At 42.8% G+C, this 23,257-nt stretch overlaps 1 protein-coding gene across 3 annotated transcripts in view; it reads left to right on the top strand.

Moving 5' to 3' along the window:
- BDNF (brain derived neurotrophic factor) overlaps positions 1–18,018 on the top strand; it is a 405,855-nt gene extending 387,837 nt beyond the window's left edge. For all 3 annotated transcript variants that reach the window (XM_069623514.1, XM_069623515.1, XM_069623516.1), the window contains exon 2: positions 16,452–18,018. In XM_069623514.1, coding sequence (XP_069479615.1) covers positions 16,452–17,216 — 765 coding nt within the window. In that variant the 3' untranslated portion in view covers positions 17,217–18,018. The remainder of the gene's footprint in view (positions 1–16,451) is intronic.
- The last annotated feature ends 5,239 nt before the right edge of the window (positions 18,019–23,257 follow it).

Here is a 23,257-nt window from a genome sequence, read left to right as displayed (position 1 = left end):
TTGCCCATTTTTCTTTGCCCTAAGGTGTTACTTTTACTGAGAGGGAGGCTGGAGATCTAATTTTCCCCCTAGCCTTGCCACTGACTGCAACTGGTAGGTGAAACCCAGCGGATTTGGGGGTAACTCAGGAGGCTCTGGTATTGTTATCAGAAGAGTGGTGTGTTAATTTGGAGGCAATTCGCATGCCTCCAAATTTAGAGTGACTGGGAGTGACTAAGCCATTTATTTGTATTGTTTTATTTTTATTGACGTCACCACACAATGTGTGCTTATGAGCGTTGCCCTCTCCATACTGCAAGCATGCAGTGCACTGCACGCTGCTCTCCCTTCATGAAATTCACCACTGGCTTTGTTTATTTGCTGCAATAAACAATATTAGCACCCCAGGCAGGCCCCGCAGCAAAACAGGTAGCTCAGAACACGGGCAGAACCTCATGGTATAAGCACAAATTCTAAGCAACCTCAGGGCTGCCCGCCCTGCCATTTCCCCCTGACCCCTGCCATTCTAGCTATTCTCTCCCAGCCTCTCTCTCCTACTCTCCCCAACCCCAGCAGAGGCTCGTCCATAATGGGCGAGGGGGCGTCGACCCACCTGGTCTTGTCCCCCTCTGACCCGTTATGGAGGAGCCAGCCCAGTGAAATATGAGCACTCCCTCCTGTTTTTTTAGCTGAGGGAGTGCTCTTAAATGAGAAAGGGAAACTTTGTTTCCATTTCACAGTTACATTTCCCCAGCTGTGCAAGCTCAATGAGACATGCAAGGCTGGGGGTGTTTGCTTCCCCAGCCTCTCATGGCTCATTTGAAATGCTGCTGGGGAGCTGCACATCTGTATGCGCAAGGGGGCACTCCCACGCTTCCTCGCACATACAGACATAGCAGGCTGGAATGGGGCATCTCCGGACCCATGCTCAGGCCTGTTGCACGCATGTGCAGGAACCAGGAAACCTCCTGATTCCTGTTCATGATTGCAGGGGGCTGGAGCACTGGAACCTCCGGACCCATGGTAGAAGGTAAGTTTGTTTATGTTCATTTTTTAAATTTAAATTATGTGTATGGATGTGTACATGCTTGTGTTGTTAGGTGAATGTATGATGAATGCTGGTGTGAATGAGAGTGCTTTCTGTGTGTATTTTGTGTAAAAGTGTGTTTTGTGTGTGCGTTTGGTTAGTATTTAAATATGTGTATGGATGTATGCTTTTGTTATGAGTGACTGCATAATGGATGCTTGTGTGAATGAAATAGTGTTCGCTGCATATGTGTTGGGTAATATGTGTTTGTATGCTCATTTATTTATTATTATTAAAGTATGTGTATGGATGTGTGTATGCTTACGTTATGAGAGTGTATGATGGGTGCTCGTGTGAATGAAAGAGTGCATGCAGTGAGTATGTTGTCTAAATGTTTGTGTTTGTATGTTCATTTATTTATTTAAATATGTGTATGGATGAATGTATGCTTGTGTTTTGAGTGAGTGTATGATGGATGTTCGTGTGAATGAAACAGAGTGCTTGCTGTATGCATGTTGTGTAAATGTGTGTGTTTGTATGTGTATTATTTAAATATGTGTATGGATGCATGAATGCTTGTGTTTTGAGTCGGTGCATGATGGATGTTTGTGTGAATGAAAGAGTGCTTACTGTGTGTAGGCTGTGTGTCTGTGTTGTGTAAATGTGTGTGTGTTTGTATGTTTATTTATAATTTAAATATGTGTATGGATGCATGTATGCTTGTGTTATGAGTGAGTGCATGATGGGTGCTCGTGACTGTGAATGTGAAAGTGAGTGCTTGTTCTGTGTATGTTGTGTGTGTGTGTGTTTGTTCTGGTCTGAGATGATTTTGGCGAGTGGGGGTAGGAGGTTTGTACAACAAAGACATTTTAAAAATGCCTTTGCTGCACAAACCCCCACCCCCATCATGTACTGTGAGGTGCTGTGCGGCCCGGGGTCAAGGATGCTATTATTTTACTAGACATCTGTCATAGCTGTCCAGTAAAAATAATCCCATATCTGCCCCCGAGGCCATTCAGTGACTTGCATACACACATAATCTCTTTGATTGTGTGTGTGTGTTTGACGCTGTGAGGCCCAGGGGACAGGCATAGTATTTTTTTTACTGGACATCTAAGATGGATGTCTAGTCAAAAATACTATCCCCGCCACCAAGTCCACCAGTGCCTGGCATATACAAATAACTACATTGATTGTGTGCATGTGTGAGGAGCTTGGGAACCAGGCAACAGGAATGCCATTTTTTTTACTGGGCATTGATGATAGATGGCCTTTAAAAAAAATGCCTCACTCCAGTGCCCCCCAGCACCTCGCAATCACACATAATCACATTCATCATTATTGTGATTATGTCTGACGGCAAAGTGCTGGCACACCTTAGAGCAGACATAGCATTGTTTACTGTGCATGTTGATAAAGCATGCATGATGGGTGTTATTATGTAGCTAGACTTACATTTTAATGCAGTCTGCCTAGCCATTTCTTACTGAGGTATGACATTTGAAATTGGGCATCTTTGATGAAGCAAGCAGCATCAGTGATATTATTCTTACTGTGGCATGACATTTTGTATTAGGCATCTTTGGTAAAACAAGCACAAGTGTAGCTAGACTGGCATTCCAAAGCAGCCAGTCTAGCCATTTCTTATTGTGGTATGACATTTTGTTTTGGACATATTTGGTAAAGCAAGCATGATACGTGTTATTACGAAGCAAGACTTGTATTCTTTATGCTACCAGTCTAGCCATTTCTTACTGAGGGACAACATTTTGTATTAGGCAACCTTGGTAAAGTAAGCATATGTGTTATTATGTAGCTAGACTGGCATTTCAATGCAGTGAGTTCGGTCATTTTGTATTGTGGTATGGAATTTTGTATTAGGCATTGTTGGTAAAGCAAGCATGGTAAGTGTTATTATGAAACAAGACCGTCACTTTTATGCACTTAGTCTAGCCATTTCCTATACGGAATGACATTTGTAAAAGAAGCATAAGTGTTATTATGTAGCTAGACTGGCATTTCAATGCAGCCATTTCAGTCATTTCATATTGTGGTATGGCATTTTGTATTGGGCATCTTTGATAAATCAAGCATGGTAAGTGTTATTATGTAGCTCGACTGGCATTTTAGTGCAGCCAGTTTGGACATGTTTTCATACTTTCACATGCATTTCTAATGGTAAAGCCAACTGGAGTATGTGTGTATGTGGGGATACTGCCATATATTGGCAGAACAAACATGGATATGTTTTCCTATAGTATCATTACTGTCATTATGCACAAAGCAAACATGAGTATGTTCTTATATGGGAATAATAGGGTATACTGTTGAAGTCAGCATGGAAATGGATGAGCACAGCCAGTGTGAAAATGTTTTATACTGGCACATATTGTGGGAAAAGGCATCATGAAAATCTGTATGAGAAATGCTCCTGTGCCCTGTTGTTGACTTGCATCTATAGGATTTTTTCCATGAGTTACCCTACAAAACCCAATTGCAAACTGTTGGGATTTTTACCCAATTTTTCTAAAAAAGTGTGCTCTAAAATGAACCATTTTCACAGATTATTTGAAAAGAATTCTCAGGGGGCAAACCCCCCGCCCGAACCACTCTTGAGTGATGTATGGTACCTCGATACACTCAGTCACTCAGCCATATCAGGGACAAATATTTACGCCCCTCCAGTTAAACAATTCGCCATCCGCCACTGCCCAACCCTCCCACTTACATCAACAGGTTTCAGTGCTGTGGCGCCCCTCCTCTCATGTCCAGTGGCACCCTGCCCGGTCCGGATAACTCGTCATCATGGCTTAAATGGTCCATAAACGCTAGAATGTTATACTCCTCCATCTCCATTGGGAAATATACTCACCACACTACACTGAAGGTGGGTAAACATCAGTCACATATATCCATAATTTGCCATGTTCAATAGAGGATACCTACTTGTCAGACAACCATACAAAATAATCGCGCCGTCCACCATGGAACTCACTACAAGTGCAGCAGTGATTTATCATAAAAAAAATAACAGAATGTGTATTATTTATTCAACTATTAGCCATTGGATAAAGGAGAAACACATTCACGCACACATACACTTGCTTGACAATGTTATTGTTTAATGGGGTGTGTTAGCTTCAGGATAATGTTTCTATTCATTGAGGATATCCCTTGAGTTTGAATCCTTTCGATGTGGCATGTGACAATACGCTAAAGCAAATTAAGCACCGCATTACGTTATTGGTGAATGTTCTCGCTTTGTGCACCTTTCTTGTGTGGCATATTACCGTGAAGACCCTTTTTTCCTTCCATATTACCATTTTGTAAGATAGTGACATTGCTAACATAAAGTTGCTGTGGGGGTAGATAACTATTATTTCAGAGCGGCTTGTGATATTTCCTATCAACGTATGGCAGCAAACAAGTCCAATAAAAAAAAATAGCAAACAATGCAACATTTCTGATGAATTTAAAAGTCAAGGTAATCGTGTGTAGTCTCACGCTGCTGCCCAGCCACTCGACCCCCCAACTCTCTACATGTACCCCTTAAGAATCCATCCTGTGTGAAGGAATTCCATGATTTATAGAAGGAAAGCAGCAGTGACCAATCCACACAGCTGTCTTTGAAGGATATGAAAATGAGATCTGGCTGATTGGTGGAACATCCATGATGGGTTATGAGAACAGAAATTCGAACCAATATATGGTGGTACAACAAGCAGAGAGTGTAGCAGTCTGGCAAACATTATGAACAGGAAACGCTGGGCATTATCTCCAGTGGCAAACCTGCAATCAAGAGAATTGGTAAAGCGACTATGCCTGTCTTTACAAATGATTAGGTTAGAACGGTTTGTCCTGTGGGGGCTTTATAAGTACTTTGTACCATCTTCATTTACAACCCTATGTTTTTTGCCAATTCTTTTGTAGAGCGTTTTATATAGCACGTGTGTCCCGTTATACAGCACTGTTGATACCAGTTGCTAATTTATTAGTATTATTTTTGAAGGCACTTGTGCTGTTGTTCTCCCACTCCATAGCACTTTTAGAGCACGCGTGTAGAGGGTTAAACAGATGATAGATAATGGGTGGTACAGGAATTCAGGCTTGTTGGGCAGGTGGGGGTGGAGGTGTCCAGACATGCCACGCATCAAACAGAGTTGAGAGCCAGGGAAGGCGATCTTTATAGCAATCACGACGGGTTAAAGGAACAGCGAACCAGATGCATTGTAAGACCACTGTGGGGGAAGAGAACTCGGGTAGCTTTTCCCCACTACCTTAGGCACGAACATGAGTGTGAAACCACGACAGTGGAAAGATCTCACCCAAACATTTTGACATCCAGCTGGGTGGATGTCTAGCAGGTTCGGGGAGCACAGCCATGGGTGTCTAATTGGTGAATGACCATAGCTTGGAGTGGTTGCCTGGTTCCCATTCATGTAATGCCTTGTGGTAAAGGCAAAGGGTCTTGAACTGGGGGTTCAGCTCTATTTAGTCGTTATTGCTAGTTCTTCAGGGCTGGTGTTATGTTAACAGATGTTCAAATTCTAGGAATGATGTGAGAAGCCATGGGCGTTTTGTTAGGGGGCGGCAAGGGTGTTTGTCCACCCCCACGACCTCAAACATTTGTGGCACACCATTTTTGTACCCTTTAGATGCACCACTGACCTGCTAGTTGAACATAGATGACAGCAGTGAGCATTTAACTCACTGAGATATCTCGCCTTCATAGAGAGGCAGACGTTGCCCTGCATCACAGTGTGTGGTGAATGGGTGAATCCAGGATTAGATTCTAGGGCATCCGTTTCCCAAGTAAACGATCTAGTTGCTAGACCGAAACTATTTTGCAGAGTATTGGGGCATTTCCTGATGGTCAGGAGCACAATGCGATGCTTTATTCTTACTCAGACCCGGAATAGCTAGAATGGTTTTAGAAAGGGCCATTTGACAATTGTACACGTTGATATCATATCCTGCAATCCAAAAGCAATGTTGAAGCTTGCCTCTAGCAACGTTTGCTGTGAGTACCTCTTTAATAGGCTGCCAAGTAAACGTAGCACAGTAGGACTATTAGTTTTAGCTAAACACATTTAAATGAGCATTCTGAATGCAATCAGTGTCTTTCGACACGTTATTAAATGTTCATTTTTGCCAAAGAGTTCCTTAGCGGAGGGGGTACTTACTTCTTACAGTCTACCACACCTATAAATGGAGCCGAAAACAACCCACTTTCTTCTGACAGTAAATGTGTGTGTGTGTGTGATCACTCACGAGCTATGCCCCTTTGTCGGTACATTTGCTAATAATGATCTGCTAAGGGAGGCTGCATTGAGGGCTGTTTCAACAACTCAGCGAGTAAATCAAGGGTTCCTTTTCTATTGAATAGGCCTGTATAGACCTGATGGCTTACACACCACAGCATGCCCCTCGGCCCAAAGGCAGCCTCTCTGCTCGCTTATTTTGTCTATCTTCTTTGCAGGGCTGTGTAAATATGCGTGTTGCCACTGTTCCAGTCTTGCATTCTTACATTGAGTAGAGGACCCTGGAAATTCTGACATTGTTATTACAGTTGTGTTGCAGTTGCTTAGTAACATTTCTCATCGCTGTTATAGAGGAGCAGCACCAGTGAATATCATTAAACATTATATCACAAAATGACATTAACTCCACACTGACAGGATACCTTTGGTCACTGACTTTGACCTGCAAGCAGACGTCCAATCTTGCGTTTCTTCGACTTTCCCCAAGAGTCTTAATTCGGTGATTCGTTTATCATTTGTGAATGTAGGGTGGCATGATTTTGATGTAAAGCAGAACATGCTTCCAGTGTTATCAGCTGATCAATTAATACTCCACTGTGAGTGCATGTGTGCACATGCTGGTGTATGTATGTATGTATGTGTACACCCTGAATATAAACACAGGGTACTAGTACGTATGTAGGTTGGCCTATAGGAAGGTGTGAATGCATTAAGGTCCTGTCCCTGGTCCAAACCTAAGTACCCCATTTGGGGTAATAGCATCTACATATAATTGGTATCCAACATAATACAACACATCAAAAATAGTCATGCAAATTATTGTAAGTTAAAGACAAGACTTTATGTGCAAACATCCGTGCAAATACAATCAATAAAACATTTACGAGGTTACATACATATAAAAAAACATTCCTTCTTGACATAAATCAGAATGCAAAATTGCTAAACAGAAATCCTGAATATTAGTTAAAAAGGAAAGAAGAAAAAATGGAAAAAACGCATGAGGGGGAAGAAAAGGAAATAAGAACAATGCTGATATGACAAAAAATGAATCCGGCTAATTCAATAAACAGTGATCTCCGAAAACCAACTGAGATACTGAACAAAAGTTTCTGTAGATCCTGGCTAACTGAAGGAACAACAAAACATGTATTGTTATAGACAGGAGGTCCGATGTAGATCAGATGTTATTCTGAGGGACCTTCAATCCCCTCTAGACAATATTGCGTTTCGGCGGTACCAGCTCCGCCTTCATCAGGGCAGTAATAGCAAGACCCTTGAGCGTGATCCTATGCTGCGCTCAACGAGAAAGGTGAGCCCATTGTTGCTCGTTGGAAAGTGGCTAAATCCTGTATGGTGACAATCGAGTGGGCGGCTGCCTCCCAGAGGAGATTATATCACCAGATATATATGAGGTCTGTTGAAGTAGCCAACTTGTATATCAGAGGGTTCTGGTTGCGGTTTGCAATTTTTCACAGTTTCACGATTCCACGCGTCTTCCGGTTTGGTGAGAGGTCATCGTCCTTCTCCCCCCGACTCCAACAGACCACAAGAGACCACTTTCCTCCCCACTTGCTTCCCTCGCCACGCTCCGTACTGGAAAGGGAATTATTTAGAAAAGCACGCCTGAGCCTGTATTTGTGTGTGTGTGTGTGTGTGTGTGTCAGAGAGAGAGCCTCCAGCTCACTAGGTCTAAATTTCTGTGTATGAGTGGTATGTGTGTGTGTGAGTGTGTGTGAAGAATTTGACTGTCCGTGTGGTAGGTGTGCACTCGCACATGGTGGGTGTGCACTCACCTGGGCTTTTTACGTTTCTTAAATAAAATTGAATGATGGTAGATCAACTTCCAGAAAATGTGTGGGGCTAATCTGCACACTTTTTCCTATGCTCATCACAAGACATACGCATTGACTTGTGTACTCTGGGTAGACACAGCCTACAGACGCAGTCCCCCCTGTTATATTTAGTTAGGATGTGAAAGGAGGAGTACACAATGCATCTCCAGAAGGGGAGGGACAACCCTTTCCCCTGCCATGGCCAACCTAATAAACGAATAAAGTCTCCATGGCTCCACCATGTCCTTTAATTGGGCCATGTAGCTGATGGCAGCACTTCACATACTAATCAGAAAGTAATTCAAGCAAGCCCACATGAGGCCTGGCTACAAAGGCTAACAATGGAGACAGGAAATCCCAACAGCATTTCATATGCAACTGTATCAACCTGATGCCAGTTCCTACCCACCCAGAGTATCGATTGACAGTGAAATGTTATGTCTGGGACTGCATGTTTACAGTAGTCATCCACACAGTGGGACTACATTCAGAAGGAATGAGTATGTGTTTTGACAGAGCCAGAAAGTCTGGTGTCGCAGCAGCTTCAAGGGAGACCTGCAGTTTTAATCAAGAACCACAGAGAGCTCCGTTAACCAGAAGGACCCTTTGCTCCACAAAAGACAGGATGATGGGTGGGACTTAGTATTACGTTTTCCACCCTTTACCTTTTCTGTTACAAATCACTCTAGTTATGACCTCATGAATACAGGATATTACTGGTAGGGACCCAGGATTGGTTCATCAAGGTGGGCTTTGCCTACACCAATTTGTGGGCCATTTGGCTTTAATAGAGGGCTGCACCCCTCTTTCTCAGATCATCTGAAGGCTTCACCAGAAGCAGAAGGAAGAGCTCATCATTGGACCCTGGTTGAAGGTACAGTCTGCCTTATATCTTCCGCAGGTAAAGGAAGGCCAGGACCTCCAAGCGGGAAGCAAGATCCCTCCCCTAAACATCTCCCAGGGAACAGAGGGAGATTCAGAATCCAGAGGACCCTCCAGCAGCTCCAGAACCGGTATCCAGCCAGCACACAGCGTGCCCTGCTGGGCTCTAGTGCAAGCTTCTTAGAGAGTCTCTGAAACCGAGACCAAGCACAAGGCAGCTGCTTGCAACACACTTCTCAGATTTGGGTCGTCTGCCTTAAAGACGACACAGGCCCAGTGAAGACGTTAGGAGAAGTGCACAGATGAGCATCTACCTGGACCACTGGTCCCCCGGAAGTTGATTTATCACAGTGAGAGAGACGGAGAGAGAGACCTAAGTCACTATGTCTCCATTTGAGTAATCTTTGTATGTGTGTGTGTGTGTGTGTGTGTGTGTGTGTGTGTGTGTGTGTGTGTGTGTGTGTGTGTGTGTGTGTGTGTGTGTGTGTGTGTGTGTGTGTGTGTGTGTGTGTGTGTGTGTGTGTGTGTGTGTGTGTGTGTGTGTGTGTGTGTGTGCGCGCGCGCGCACACGCGTGTGTGCAGGAACAAGTGAAACTTTGATTGCGATGTGCAGTCAAAAACAAAAATACGTGTATTTCTGTTTGGAAAAATACGCAAAAAAACATTGGTCGTAAACAGCTAACCGTTCATTCGAGCATCTGGTTAATATTGTTAAAAAAAGTGTAAATAATGATGGAGTATAGCCCAATCTGTACATGAAACATTAAATATATGCCATAGCATACTTAAGCGTGGGTAGATATGATATAATGATTACTCTAATTTAGTTGTGCACGGCATATGGAGATATTTACCATGGAAAGGTTAATTATTAAACATATGCTGTAAATATCATGGTTGGAAAAATAATCACTGCAAACCGGGACTAAAATATCACTTTGAAGTTGCACAAGTCCCTATGCCACTAGAGTCTGCTTTCTCAATGCACATCAGGAGTGCTTATAGGACAGGCTGGGATTTGCATGTGCATCCATTCACTGAAAATGAGAAGTGCTTTGGCAAGGAGCACTGCATAAGGGCACAGCAGTAACTGCAGCAAAGCCGTTGCTGGGCGCTTTAGATTGTCATGGGAATGAGTAGATACATTAAACTGGATGCTGGTGGAGGAAGAGCTGGGGCAGCACAAGGCAAACATTGAATAGATCTTCAGTACTTCGTTTTTGTCTCCGAAATGCTACAATGCTTCAGGTGTTCTCCACGCTACTGTTACCGAGAGATTGATTCATCCGGAATACAGAGTGTAACTCATCTCCTCGGATAGTAAGAGAGAAAAGTAGATTTGCAATAGAAGACAAGAGCACTGAACACATGAATTCACTGGGTGGCGGAAACCATTCATTGCACTCACCAGTATGTCGTTATCAGTGGCTAAATACCGGTGTGATCACACACATTGCACTTTTAATTCCAGATCCCGCTATGTTTATATCCACTGATTGTCCTCGTCCTCTCAAACCTGGCGAAACTAAAATCTGGTACTCCCGGAAGAGGAACTATAACTGCATCCTTAGGTTTCCCATTGCAGCCATATTATCTTTAAAGGCCTTTCCTCCCATGGCGGTTGCTTTGCATAGGATGAGAGTGCATGGCAGCGTGCAGTGCACTTCTGAATTTGCTGACCAGACACATGGCACCCTAGGTTCCTGATTGAACATAGTCCTTAGACTTCAGCACCCCTTCGCCTTGCAGACAGCCATTGCTATTCCAGCACAGCTTCACCATTGGGAATGCTTTTACTTCATGCAATTGTGACTGTGCTGATCGTGCCACCACTGACCGGAGCGAGGGCTGCACATCAAGTTCATGAGTTGCTGGGCTATTCCTTGTTCATCCTCCTCCCTCCAGTAGCTGGGGACTCCCCACACCTTACACATGAAATCAGGCAAGCGACAGTGTGCTCAAGATCTCCACGGCCGTGGATCTCACACACGGGGCACTCCAGGAGGAGCAATGCCTGAACGGGTCTGAAAGGAAGCAGAGAAATGGTTGTGTTACCTGGCACGAGTGAGTGGGGGCTTATAGAGGCAGTTCAGGGTCATCTCGGTGGGTCAAAGGGTAGTCAACAGTCAGGGGTCATGGAGAGCCAGCATGATGAGCCATAACTTCTACTGTATCTCCTAGCAACTAAGGTCGCCTGGCAGCACGCCAGCAATGAAGTTGAAAACAGAAGCTGCAGCTGCAGGTCTTTCTGTGGAAGGCCTCAATATCCACTGCCTGCTAGTTGGCTGGGATGCACATCTTAATTACATCAAAGCAATTGATTGATTTATCAGTTTAAAAACAATTGATGTGAGTGGGCTGCCCTCCCTCCTGCCCACTGGCAGAAATCATCATTGCCCAGTATACTCACCTGTTTCTGTCTGGGAGTGAACATTTCGCAATACAGCCTATTTACTTTTCTTATTAATATTGATATTGCAACCTTTGACCTTCTACATGTTTTGGACTATGCTTCCCATGGTCTCTCACCATTAATAATAAAATAATAATAATAGAAATTATAATAAATTAAAATTAAATAAATAATAAATACAAATTAAAATTAAAATAATAATAACTGACTGTGCTGGCTAGGCTTGAAGGGAATTGTCGTCCAAAAGAACTGGAGAACCAAAGCTATTTTTGCCGAGCCTCCTCCAAGACCTTTCAGAAACCCTTGCCATTCACTTTCCCCACAGACACATGTGTGTACTCATAAAGAAACGCACACACCTGTCAAATGCTGGGAGACTTCCATAATTTCCACATGGGACTCCAGTCCTGACCTGCTGCACAGATGTGAAGACTAGAACTGAGACTTCTACAGGGGATTCCAGACACCAGTTCTAGCCTCCTTTTGAACACCTGTATATTCTAACACACATTCCCACAAATGCACTTAAATACTGGCCTGGCGCACACAATGATATTTCAATACTGAGTTTATACACAGGTCTTTCAACAAGTAATGTTTGTGACTCCACACAAACCTGTAAACCTCATAAGACTCCACACAAACCTATAAACATCTCAAGACTCTATTTTCATTATTTCAAGCAGTCCTTCTGAACCGTAAGACTATGGTGGTGGCATGCCGCCTTGCCCTGTCTTCTCACGCTCTTTCTGTCACTCATTCTCCCTCGGAAACAGAGTTAGTAATTCCTTGTGCCAGCAGGGATTTGGTAGAACTGCCTTCAGTGAAGGCCATAGCCAATTTATCCAGCCTTACGAGTTCAGAAAATAACAGCTAGAACAGTCTCGGACTGAAGGCACTCAACCCGAATCCCCGAGTACTCGGTGTTTAGGGCAACATGGATCAGGTGTTCCCAATGGAGGAGACCATTGACTCATACGCACACACACACAGTGGCGTTACAATAATAATGTCACTACAATCAGATAGGGAGTGAAGCAAATAACTAGTGTTAAGACAAAGATTCAGCGGGTAGCCTTATAACTGGTTATGTTTGATAGCGTGTGTGCTGAAACAGTTATGTAGTACTGCAAATAGCATGTTTTTCTTAACCACTCTGCGTTTCCGATCGTATTCATCTCCAGAATGGCAGTCTGGGACATTCCGACCAGGATCCGAACATCTCATTTACAGGCTTATACCTGAATCTCTTACCTTACTGATCAATCGCATTTGTCCAGGGAGTAGAAGGTCAGATGGGGAGGAAAGGGTGCTATGACTACCTGCCCTAGTGACGAGTGTGCGTTCCTGTTTACTGGCGCAGGGTTGTACGTCTTTTGCCACCAGAATGCGCAAAGAAATGCATGGAAAAACGTTGTGGATAAAGTAATTGGTCCTGGCAGAGCGTTAAATTCTGCATGCACAAGCTACCCAGGACGAGTAAGACGTTCGAAAAATATGACGACATAGTCACTCAACTCTCTGCCCCTTGCCCCTTGCCCTAACGCTCTTTGAAAAAGTATGGTGCCCTTGTTGACCACGATTTTTCTTTGCAGCCCCATTGTAATCATACAGTGAAGGCTGTTTTTTTGATTTACCATGTAAGAATGTTAAAGAATGTATGTCAATATTTGGAACAACCACAAAGGCTACAGTCTGTGTGTGGTTGCTTCGATTCTCTTGTGCCTTGCGCTATCCGGGTCTACCTCGGTATCTCCTCAACAGATTACAACACCTTCAAAATGTGTCTCCCCAAATGTTTACTGGAGCCTCCATTAGAGCACATTAACTCTTGCCATCAGACACTTACACCTTCTGCCAAATAAGCCAAGATTACATTGAAAGACTCTGTGTACCGCCCATCGGGCGTTTTATGAGGATGGCACACTATATCTCTGTCTCGTCTAAACAGACATCAGGACACAGAGCTCTTTGATCTTCTGTAAATTGTTCACGGAAGGTCCATAGGTTTTGGAAAGTCGCTCTGGGGTTGAATATTTTCCTATCTGGCGCCCCTACCTCTGAAACAGTCCTTTAGTCTACATTTGAAGACTTGGCTGTTATAAACATTTTCTAAAATGAAACAGTTTTCTCTCTTCAAGCGCCAAGATTGCTTTTGGTGAACGTGTCCTGCAGAAATATTAATTATCATACCCTGTTTGTCTGTGCTGGTCGGTCTGGCAGCCTAGCCATAATTTTTCTTCTATACGGAGGAGATTAACGATCACCTCTGTTTGGTAAGTGGACGTATGATCAGTAGTATAAATGGCGAGGAAAGGATTATCTTTGTGAGTTAGGACTGGAGCTTATACTTAACTTTAAAAAGTGCTGAAAGAAGTTTCTAGCTAGACACACACTTTCCTTTCTCAGTGGAGGGGCGCGCCGAAATGACAGACACCGTTTCCATAGCAATTGATCCTTTCCACTGTATCTTAGCATATTTGCTGGCATTTAAATAAAAACATGAAACCTTAACTTTGTTGACGCTAACCTCAATTAGAGGCAGCCTTCCAGCGGCAGCCATTTTCCACAGTGAGCGAAACGCAAAGGTATTCGTTTTGCTCTACGCGTCTGTAAAATGCCTAGTCTCTCCCCTACATTTCTATCAGCTGGTTTATTGCTTGTTCAATGAGCCAGCATGTACAGCCTCCTAAGTGAGTTAGCAGCTACTGCCACATACCTCCCTAATCCAATTTACGTCCTACATATTAAACACAGGCCATTTAGCATAAAAGGCAGAGTTAGGTTACTCTGCTAGGTAGGTGATTATTTCATGTTTGCACAGTTGAGGCCCAGTGGGCACCACTGGATGGGATTCAGATGCTGATGAATTGGAGGCGAATGTTCCCGGCAAGCACTAGACCGACGACTGTGATGTGATACATTCTGAAATGTGGTGCAGACATGTTAGGCTCCCCGACATAGCAAGGTAGAGACTCCACAAATGCTCCACGCATGGAACATAAAACCAATCTGCATAATATCCCAGGAATTGCTTTTCACTGCATACTTGGAATAATGTGTAATTACAGTGAGGTCAGTCCCCCCAAGCAATATGCTGGGATGAGAGCTGCAGAGCAGGCAGAGGGGACCCGCTCAATTTTGGCAGGATCTGGCAGGCCTACGCCTTCAAATAAGGCTTATTCATCTTTTCCTGTTGCTTACTGACTTGGGGGCCTGTTTTGCTGCATCCGACAGGTCCAACGAATCCTTACAGTGAACTTAGGGTGAAAGCATTTCGGCAGGAGTTTGTCCCGGATCTGAAAATCTGCATCTGCAATATGCCGGTAGGACTGGTCACCAGAAATTGATTTGGAGACCCCTATTGGATGTTGATGCTGATTCCAACTGGCGTTGCATTTCACGTCCATTTCTTTTCATATGCAGATTTCTCATTATGAGATATTTTCTTTCTCAGCTTTGTAATTGATCATACTCTAGCACTGCGGAATTGTGTTAAGCAATAGGCTACATGAATACAAACATTTATTATTATGTTCATACAAACAATCCTCGATGCAATTCTCTAGTTCTCTAGTTCTGGCATCACTACTGGCTGATTGTATAATAATTGAGGTATTGTAAATGGGCAATTATCAAACATATACCCAGGTGGGATAAGACTGAGTGAAATGTTTAACTCACGAGGATGGCTGCTTCCGCTAGAAGCTCTTTCTCCAATATAAGGATAAGTGTCAAGGTGCATTAACTAGCAGAGACATACACTTTCCAAAGACATAAGCGAGCCTTTCTGAACTCTGCATGATTTTCCTTACTTCCAGGATGCTTCAGAAGCAGAATAGCCTAGAGCAATTTGGTATAACATTGAAAAATGTATCCCCATTAGGAATATAACAGTGGTTGTATATGCCACCCCAGGAGAAAATCCTGAATTAAATAGTTAGCTTGGACTTTTAGGTGGCACTAAAACTTCACCTATAGGCCAACATTTTTGCATTGAAGTACAGCTAAAAGGGAGATGGGATCTTAGGATGGACACACCATTTCTGGGTGTTATTTGGTACTCATCCACCCCTTGAATACCCTCGTCCATGTTAAATTCCTATGGGCATTTCCACCGACATCCTGCCGCTCCCGCTAAAAACATCCTCCCCGGATCTCTTTGAGCTAGCTTTAGCAAGCAGTAACATCAAATGTGGTGCTATAAGTGCCTGCCTGTGTTATTTTAAAGCAGTCTTCTGAGAGCTAATGACTTAATTGGGACCTTAACTGAACTACTGATTTATTAAAATTGTCTTTACCAAGTGTGTATGTATTACATAGGCATTTGGCAGGCCCTGCCATAATGGTAATAATGGGCAATTAAGGGTCGCTGCTGCAACATGGTGCAAGTACCTGGCATATGCTAGCAGTGTGTGGTAAATGCCTAAACCCTGCCTAGACAAAAGCCAACACTTGTGTCTTGCCAATGCTTGTTTTATACGCTGTGGGCAACTCAACAATCCGTTGTTGACCACATTCACACACACACTGATGTAATCATGGCACCCAGCAGTATGCAGAAATTACCAGCATTAATTTGGGCACAAACGTCAATTGTGCAACTGAGAATATTTCAATGTTAGAGAAATGTGTGTGTGTGTGTGTTTGTGTGTGTGCGTCAATCAAAATAGTGAATTTCACACGATAGCCTGCACCCTACAACAGTCCACAGTTTATGTTAAAAAAGATCAGCTTAGAAGGGGCACACTACACATTTGATCAAATCTGCATAGACAAGTCTTAATATTATATATTGGATATTTGAAAGGTCCATAAAATGGGGGCCACAAGTTTACGCAACTATGTATAACTATTAGCCACACAATGAGTACTACCAAGAGCTGTTCTGATACAACTATAATGGTAGGATGATCTACTTTCTATGATAATGTTTATGTACTTGTAACATTTTTCTGAATTCTGCCCAATGTTTGCTTTCAAAAGTCTCATTTAGAATAAGTGTTGGAAAGTTCGAGTATAACTAACTATTCCCCTTTGCTTTCTTCTGACAGTTCCACCAGGTGAGAAGAGTGATGACCATCCTTTTCCTTACTATGGTTATTTCATACTTCAGTTGCCTGAAAGCTGCCCCCATGAAAGAAGCCAGCATCAGAGGACAAGGCAGCTTGGCGTACCCGGGTCTGAGGACCCACGGGACTCTGGAGAGCATTGGAGGGCCGAAAAGCAGCTCCAGAGGGGGGTTGCCATCTTTAGCAGACACTTTTGAGCAAGTCATTGAGGAGATGCTGGAAGACGAGCAGAACATGAGGCCCAGTGAAGAGAACAAGGACGCAGACTTGTTTACATCCAGAGTAATGCTCAGCACTCAAGTGCCTTTGGAGCCCCCTCTTCTCTTCCTGCTTGAGGAGTACAAGAACTACTTGGATGCAGCAAACATGTCAATGAGGGTCCGGCGTCACTCTGATCCTGCTCGCCGCGGGGAGCTGAGCGTGTGTGACAGTATTAGCGAGTGGGTGACGGCGTCCGACAAAAAGACTGCCGTGGACATGTCGGGGCAGACAGTAACTGTTCTAGAAAAAGTCCCAGTTCCCAAAGGCCAACTGAAGCAATACTTCTACGAGACCAAATGCAACCCCATGGGTTACATGAAGGAGGGCTGCAGGGGCATTGACAAGAGGTACTGGAACTCCCAGTGCCGAACTACTCAATCGTACGTGCGCGCGCTCACCATGGATAACAAAAAGAAAGTTGGTTGGCGGTTCATAAGAATAGACACTTCCTGTGTATGTACATTGACCATTAAAAGGGGAAGATAGTGAATTTATGATGTATAGATTATATTGAGAAAGAAAATATCTATTTGTACATATACATAACAGGGTAAATTATTCAGTAAGAAAAAATTATTTTATGGACTGCATGTATAAATTAAGTTTATACAGTACAGCGGTTCCGCAATCTATTTATTGAACATATCCATGACCTTAAGGGAAAAAAAGTCATTTGCGCACAACTTAAAATTAAGTCTGCATTACATGCCTCGATAACATTGTGGTTTGTTGCCGTTGCCAAGAATTGAAAGCGTAAAAAGTTAAACAACTAAATTGCATGCTGCTTCAATTGTGAATTGATGAATCGTCCTCTTTCAGGCACAATTTGAACCAAAACATTCCGTTTACATCTCAGACAGTAAGTATCTCTATTCCTGTTAGTGTTATCCGTTTAATGCGCTTAACTTCTAATAGCGTTGGAATTAAAACCATGTCACGGTGCTGTTGTCATAGCTTTACTGTTTATTTTTTTATTCCCGAAAGGTTAACGCGACCATTGAGATTTGTTCTGGAAAAAGAATGTCATCATTTTGTATGTTGTGAAGGTGTTTGCAATATCAAATCAGACTACTGAGAAAAAAAACAATAAAAAAAGTAAGGCAACTGAAAAAAGAATGCTGATGTTAAATGTTCCGGCCTGCAGCGTACTGGCTTGCAAGCAACATTTCTCACATGTTACTGGGTATGCATCATGCTTTCCAAGTTCATTCTTGTGAAGTACTTACATTTGTTTTTAACTTGTGTTGCCTTTGTCTTTTGAGAAATAAATGATATGGGAACCTTTGAATATATGTCACCAGTGATGCAAATCAGCCACATTCCTTGTCAAGAATCAAGAAAACACAGTAAGAAGACAGCAGTAGTGCACTGCAAAGCACATAACACTGGGCGGGTGATTGTATGGAGTGACGTTCATAAGCACCAATAGGATTGGGCCGTCAATGAAATTGTAACCACTGATTCACAGGAGGTCAGTCAACCTCGGATGCAAGTTGAGGTCTTTTTTTGAAATGTAATTAAGGGAAATTCAATACCTAAGTTAGCATGCCGGGATTGGTTGGAAATTGGCTCCAAAAAATAGAATTTGGTGATCCTTTTCTGAGCGTAGAGAAGACACGTAGAGGTGGATTATCTTCCAATAAAAGCTGTAGAGTATCCTCAGCCAACCAGCCAGTCTCAACATGGCTTCCAAGCTGAATGCAACTCCAAAGTCAGAACTAAACATGTAATTCATTGTCATCCCTAGGTTTTATTAGAATATCCTATGGATGCTATAAATGGTCCGCCTATGTCAACTCTAGCGTGTCTGCAATCAGAGAAGATGTTCTCTTTTCACCTTCCAAAAGAAATTTAGAGGCCCTGAGGTTGGCCCACCATCTAACCAATGACAACACAGTTAGTGGTCGCATCAGTTGAATGGGTAAACTTCCTCGGAGCCCTAGAAGTTCCGGCCTAAATTGAATCGAGAGTATATAGTTTATAATCCAAATCCTCATACATACGTTTTCCCCAGCGACATATAATAGTATTTGGTACAAACTACGCTCCATTTATGACAATTAAAAAAATGACTAGGATCTACGGGTCTCTGAAATTCTTAGACTTTGTTTTGTAAAGAATGCCAAGTTCTCAGGACTTCCAAACTGGCTGTGAAAGTCTGTAAAGAGGGACTCCATCTGAAACGGGGTGCATTCGCACAAACTATATAAATCCAGTGGGATTCAGACCAAACGATGCCATTAAAAAAAAGAAAGCAGAACTATCACACTAAAACTCATGCTGCACAATCAAGCTACAAGTAAAACTTGCATAAGTCAAGCGTTCACTTTTAGCAACATAAATACCTATTTTCGAAGTATTCAAAAGCCTATAATTTCGATACACTATTTAAAATAAAAAAAGAGTCAAGTAATGTACTGTTTTAAAACGCTTTGCAAAATCTATTTTGATCATGAAAGGCACAGCGTACTCTGCACACCATCTCGAGGACTATAAAAATGGAACTGGCACAGAACTGGCAACCACATGCAGGAAAGCAGTTTCACAGCTTGAACTTCACAAGAGAACAAGAAAGCAAAGCACAGATTCCTTAAAGAGACATGCTTTGCGACGAGGGGAAGAGCGTAGCGCAAAGCCAGACACTAGTAATGAAATCCACATTTAAGGAAACCAAAAGATGTCTCCAAGCAAAAACAGGCTGCATACAAGCGGCTGTGCTTTTACTCTGGAGGTCAAGAAAGCCACTGATATTCCTAAGGTCTCCAGGTAACAGCAGCTGTTGGTGCAGGCTTGGAAATGCATGAATGCTCGCCTACAACAACATGCAACACTTGAAATCTAAACAAAACATTTTTCCAATAGATGTTGGGGCAGCTAGATCTTTTTCAGAGGCTAGAAATGGCTGATACCTTTTGAGCGCCACCTGTGCAAGTATTTCACTGAACCAAAGGAGCCAAACGACCACAGTGATAGCCGTGTGGGTTGCATTACCACACCTCTCCACAGGCACTTATGATCACAGTAACTGCTGGACTAATATGCATTCCTATGCAAAAAGGACGGGCATACTCGCACTTAGCACTTCAGGGTAAGAGGAGAAATGGTGGGAGGGGGCCCTAACAGTACCGAAACAATATTTGGGGCGGGGCCTAAGAAGTGTCTAGCCGGGTAAAAGAAACAAAAGTAACTAAGGAACCCTTATAAGAGGTGTGGCCTATGTAAATAAAGGAGGGGGCTTAAATATGCAGTCGAGCTTCCTGTCTGTTACACTATAAACCTGGCACAAATGGAATGGAATTAGTCGGGCAAACAAATGTACTAAAACAAAAGGGTTTAAATAATAGAAACAAAATAAGATTTAAGAAGCTAAATGCATGTTCAAATCCCTTTAAGATACCACATTTTGAAGTGCCTATTGCAGTGATATGCCTATTTCCTGCATGTCATAATTTCTCAGTAAGATAGCTTAAGAGGTCAATGGTTCAGCTTCAGCACTTGGAGTGTAACATGCAGCACTCTCAGGTTTGTCCAACTTCAGGCCTCGAAGGCCAGAACCATGTCGGATTTTCAGGATACCCCTCATTAATATTCATGAGATACATTTGCATACAATGGTTCTAAATGTATGCACATATTTTCTCATGAATATTAATGAGGGATATCGTGAAAACTTGCCAGGATTCCGGCCCTCAAGGTGTGGAGTTGGACAACCATGCTCCAGAACATGAAGGGCACAGCTAGAAAAAGCGGAATACCTCTGGTCCCACACTTGCTGTTTCAGTCCAGCACCAGAAACTGAAAACCTATATTCTCCAATTTTGCGTTCAGGAAAAAATAGAAATGAAAAAACTTCCATTAAGCCAGAATGAAGAAGGCCTATGCTCCAGGCCCTCACAGCATTTAACATCGAGCTGGGAGACTGGCCCTTGCTGGTGTCCCAAATCAACGTTGAATTCCCCCTTATTGTCTGACATCCTAAGGCACATGCCATGGCTGGGCTTAACATTTAATACCTGGGGGTAATGACATACAAAAAGGAGCCCACTTGAGACTCTAACATTACAGCCTGTAGTCATTGAGGAGGTGTTAATCCATGGACAGGGGTTCATTTCGGTTTCAATTTCTCTGGGCACTGAAGGCTAAACCATAACAGAAAAGGCAGGTCGCCAGAGGAGTGTAGGTATTTGCCTGTGGTCATGGGCCGCAGCATAGTCCAGTCTCATAGTCGAATTTAAAAACCTGCAGGGCCCCGGCACAGACGAAGAAAGGCCAATGTAAAGCCCTAATCACAGGCTTGGAAGTTTGATCTCCTCCGATACACAAAAGAATAACGTTGTCTGCATGTCACTTGTGTTAAGTCTCGCTGTGGACTGTATGTGGAAAAGGTAAATCGCGCATGTCGATAGACCTACTGCTTTGCTGAAAGTGAGACTCTTTGAAAATGTAAGTTACTGTATGTGGCCTCGTTCTCAGTATGATATATATATATACATTATATATATATATAGAGTAACATAATTATTTATTGTATTTCAAGTATATTTATATAATGATGTTATTGGCACATTGAAATTGGCATCTGAAACCTATTTGTAAATAAAATTGCTCCTATTTAAGTGCACTAATTACCATATAATATATGTTTAAATATAGACATTTTTAATGTTTCAAAATATATTTTCAAAAATACATGAAACTTGTTTTTGGATCACTTGACTTTTGTCTGCCTGAAACTCTAAAATGTGCTCTGAGTGTTCCATGAATATTACAGTGTTCTGCCTCATGCCAAGCGAAGGTCTCCAGTAGTCTGGCATCCTTTTCACCTGAGATATTTAGCGTTGTAGGTGGATATTGGTTGCCCATGATGCTAGAGGATTCTTTACAAAACATCAAGGTGCATCCAATTCAACATGCCCAATTCCAACTATGAAATCATAATGTCTTTTTCGTTCGATCGGAAAAATCTATTAAATTGGAAACACCTTTTTTTTTTCTTTTTGGTTGAAAAGTGATTGTGGACACATTCAACGATTTGAAATATACCCCTCAGTGATAGCACGGGTGCCAACGGTCAGGGCCAAATGTGTATAGTTGACATCGTACCAATGCCAAGTGTTCCCTGCAGTACAGCAGCATCACGTGGTATATTATTCAGATATTACCCACTTTGGTCAAATGGCAATTTCATGAATATTTTGTTTTAAGGTATATAGCAAGGGGAGGTGTAAGGGGGGTCTCCCCTGCTGTTACAGGTACAAAAAAGCAAAATAATCGGTCAAAAAACATTCTGCAAATAGCCATACAGCAAAAAAGAAATCTGTAAAGGTTCATAGCTCCTATTATACAAAGTACTTCAACTGAGGGTTCTGGCTCCGCCCATAGTGAACGCCGCTGATACCCACATGCCAAGTTACTCTGTACAGAGGAATTGCAACTGTGTATTGGCCCATTGCAAGCTTCGGGAGAAGTCAGCAAAATATTCTGAAGTGCAAACAAAAAAGAAAGCCCACCTTCTATAGTGAGGGTGATTTACAAAGCATCTGTGCAGCAGCAAAGCCGCCGGATGCCGATACTATTGGCTAGTGTCAGGCGGCCCCCTGTTCGAGGCATTTCAGTGAACACAGTTTTCTCAATGCAATGAATAAAACAATTAACACAAAAGGACCTAAATGGCGTAACCGGACCATGCACACAATCTCAAATATTGAACACACACAAGGTACAGTTCCATCCTGCTTAATTGTATGTACAAATAATGTTTACAAATAGCCTGGATGACCCTGCAACCGCTACTAGCTGACCCCTAGGGGTGGACTGTCCCTAGATGGAGGTGATGAGCCACCTATCTAGGGCGAGGGGAAAGAGAAGGGACTGGCCCTCCTTCTAATAAGGTGCAGACGTCCGGTAGCATGAGTGTGTACCATAAGTGTGCTTAGATACAAATCCGGTGTGTACTGATGAGTGTGCTTAGATACAAATCCGGTGTGTACTGATAAGTGTGCTTAGATACAAATCCGGAAAGAAAGAACCTCCGGAATATGAGAAAATGCACTTTAATGCTCCCACTACTAAGCTCAGAAAAAATGTGAAAAGGGATGAAACATTATTTCAGTTATGTGTATCCTGTTGTTAACTGAACATGCCAGACTATCAATGATAGTGCTTTGGTATATTACTGGTATCCCACTTTCTTCAGGACACAAGAGTCGATTGTAAATAGTTGTAGAAGTTGGAGTGTCATTCAGGTCACTTGTGAACAATATTTGAACGATCGAAGTAAGCATGATGGACCTGTACGTTGTGTGTGTTCAATGAATAAAACAATACTTGGATTGGATACATTTGTGCAACCCTAAACTGCCTACCCGTCCCCCACTTCCCGACCCCACCCCCGCAGTGCTTCGGGTTTATACCGGTAGAGTGAGAGTGAGTTGGTATGTGCGCTTCCGAAGCTTTGAAACTAAACCTTTCAACATTCAAGTAGTGACCGCCAGTGTTGGTATAAGTGTTCAGCCTCAGTGATCAGG

This window comes from Ambystoma mexicanum, chromosome 11 (assembly GCF_040938575.1).
Source record: "Ambystoma mexicanum isolate Mex_15411 chromosome 11, UKY_AmexF1_1, whole genome shotgun sequence".
NCBI classification, from domain to species: Eukaryota; Metazoa; Chordata; class Amphibia; order Caudata; family Ambystomatidae; genus Ambystoma; species Ambystoma mexicanum.
This window is presented reverse-complemented; position numbering and strand designations above follow the sequence as displayed.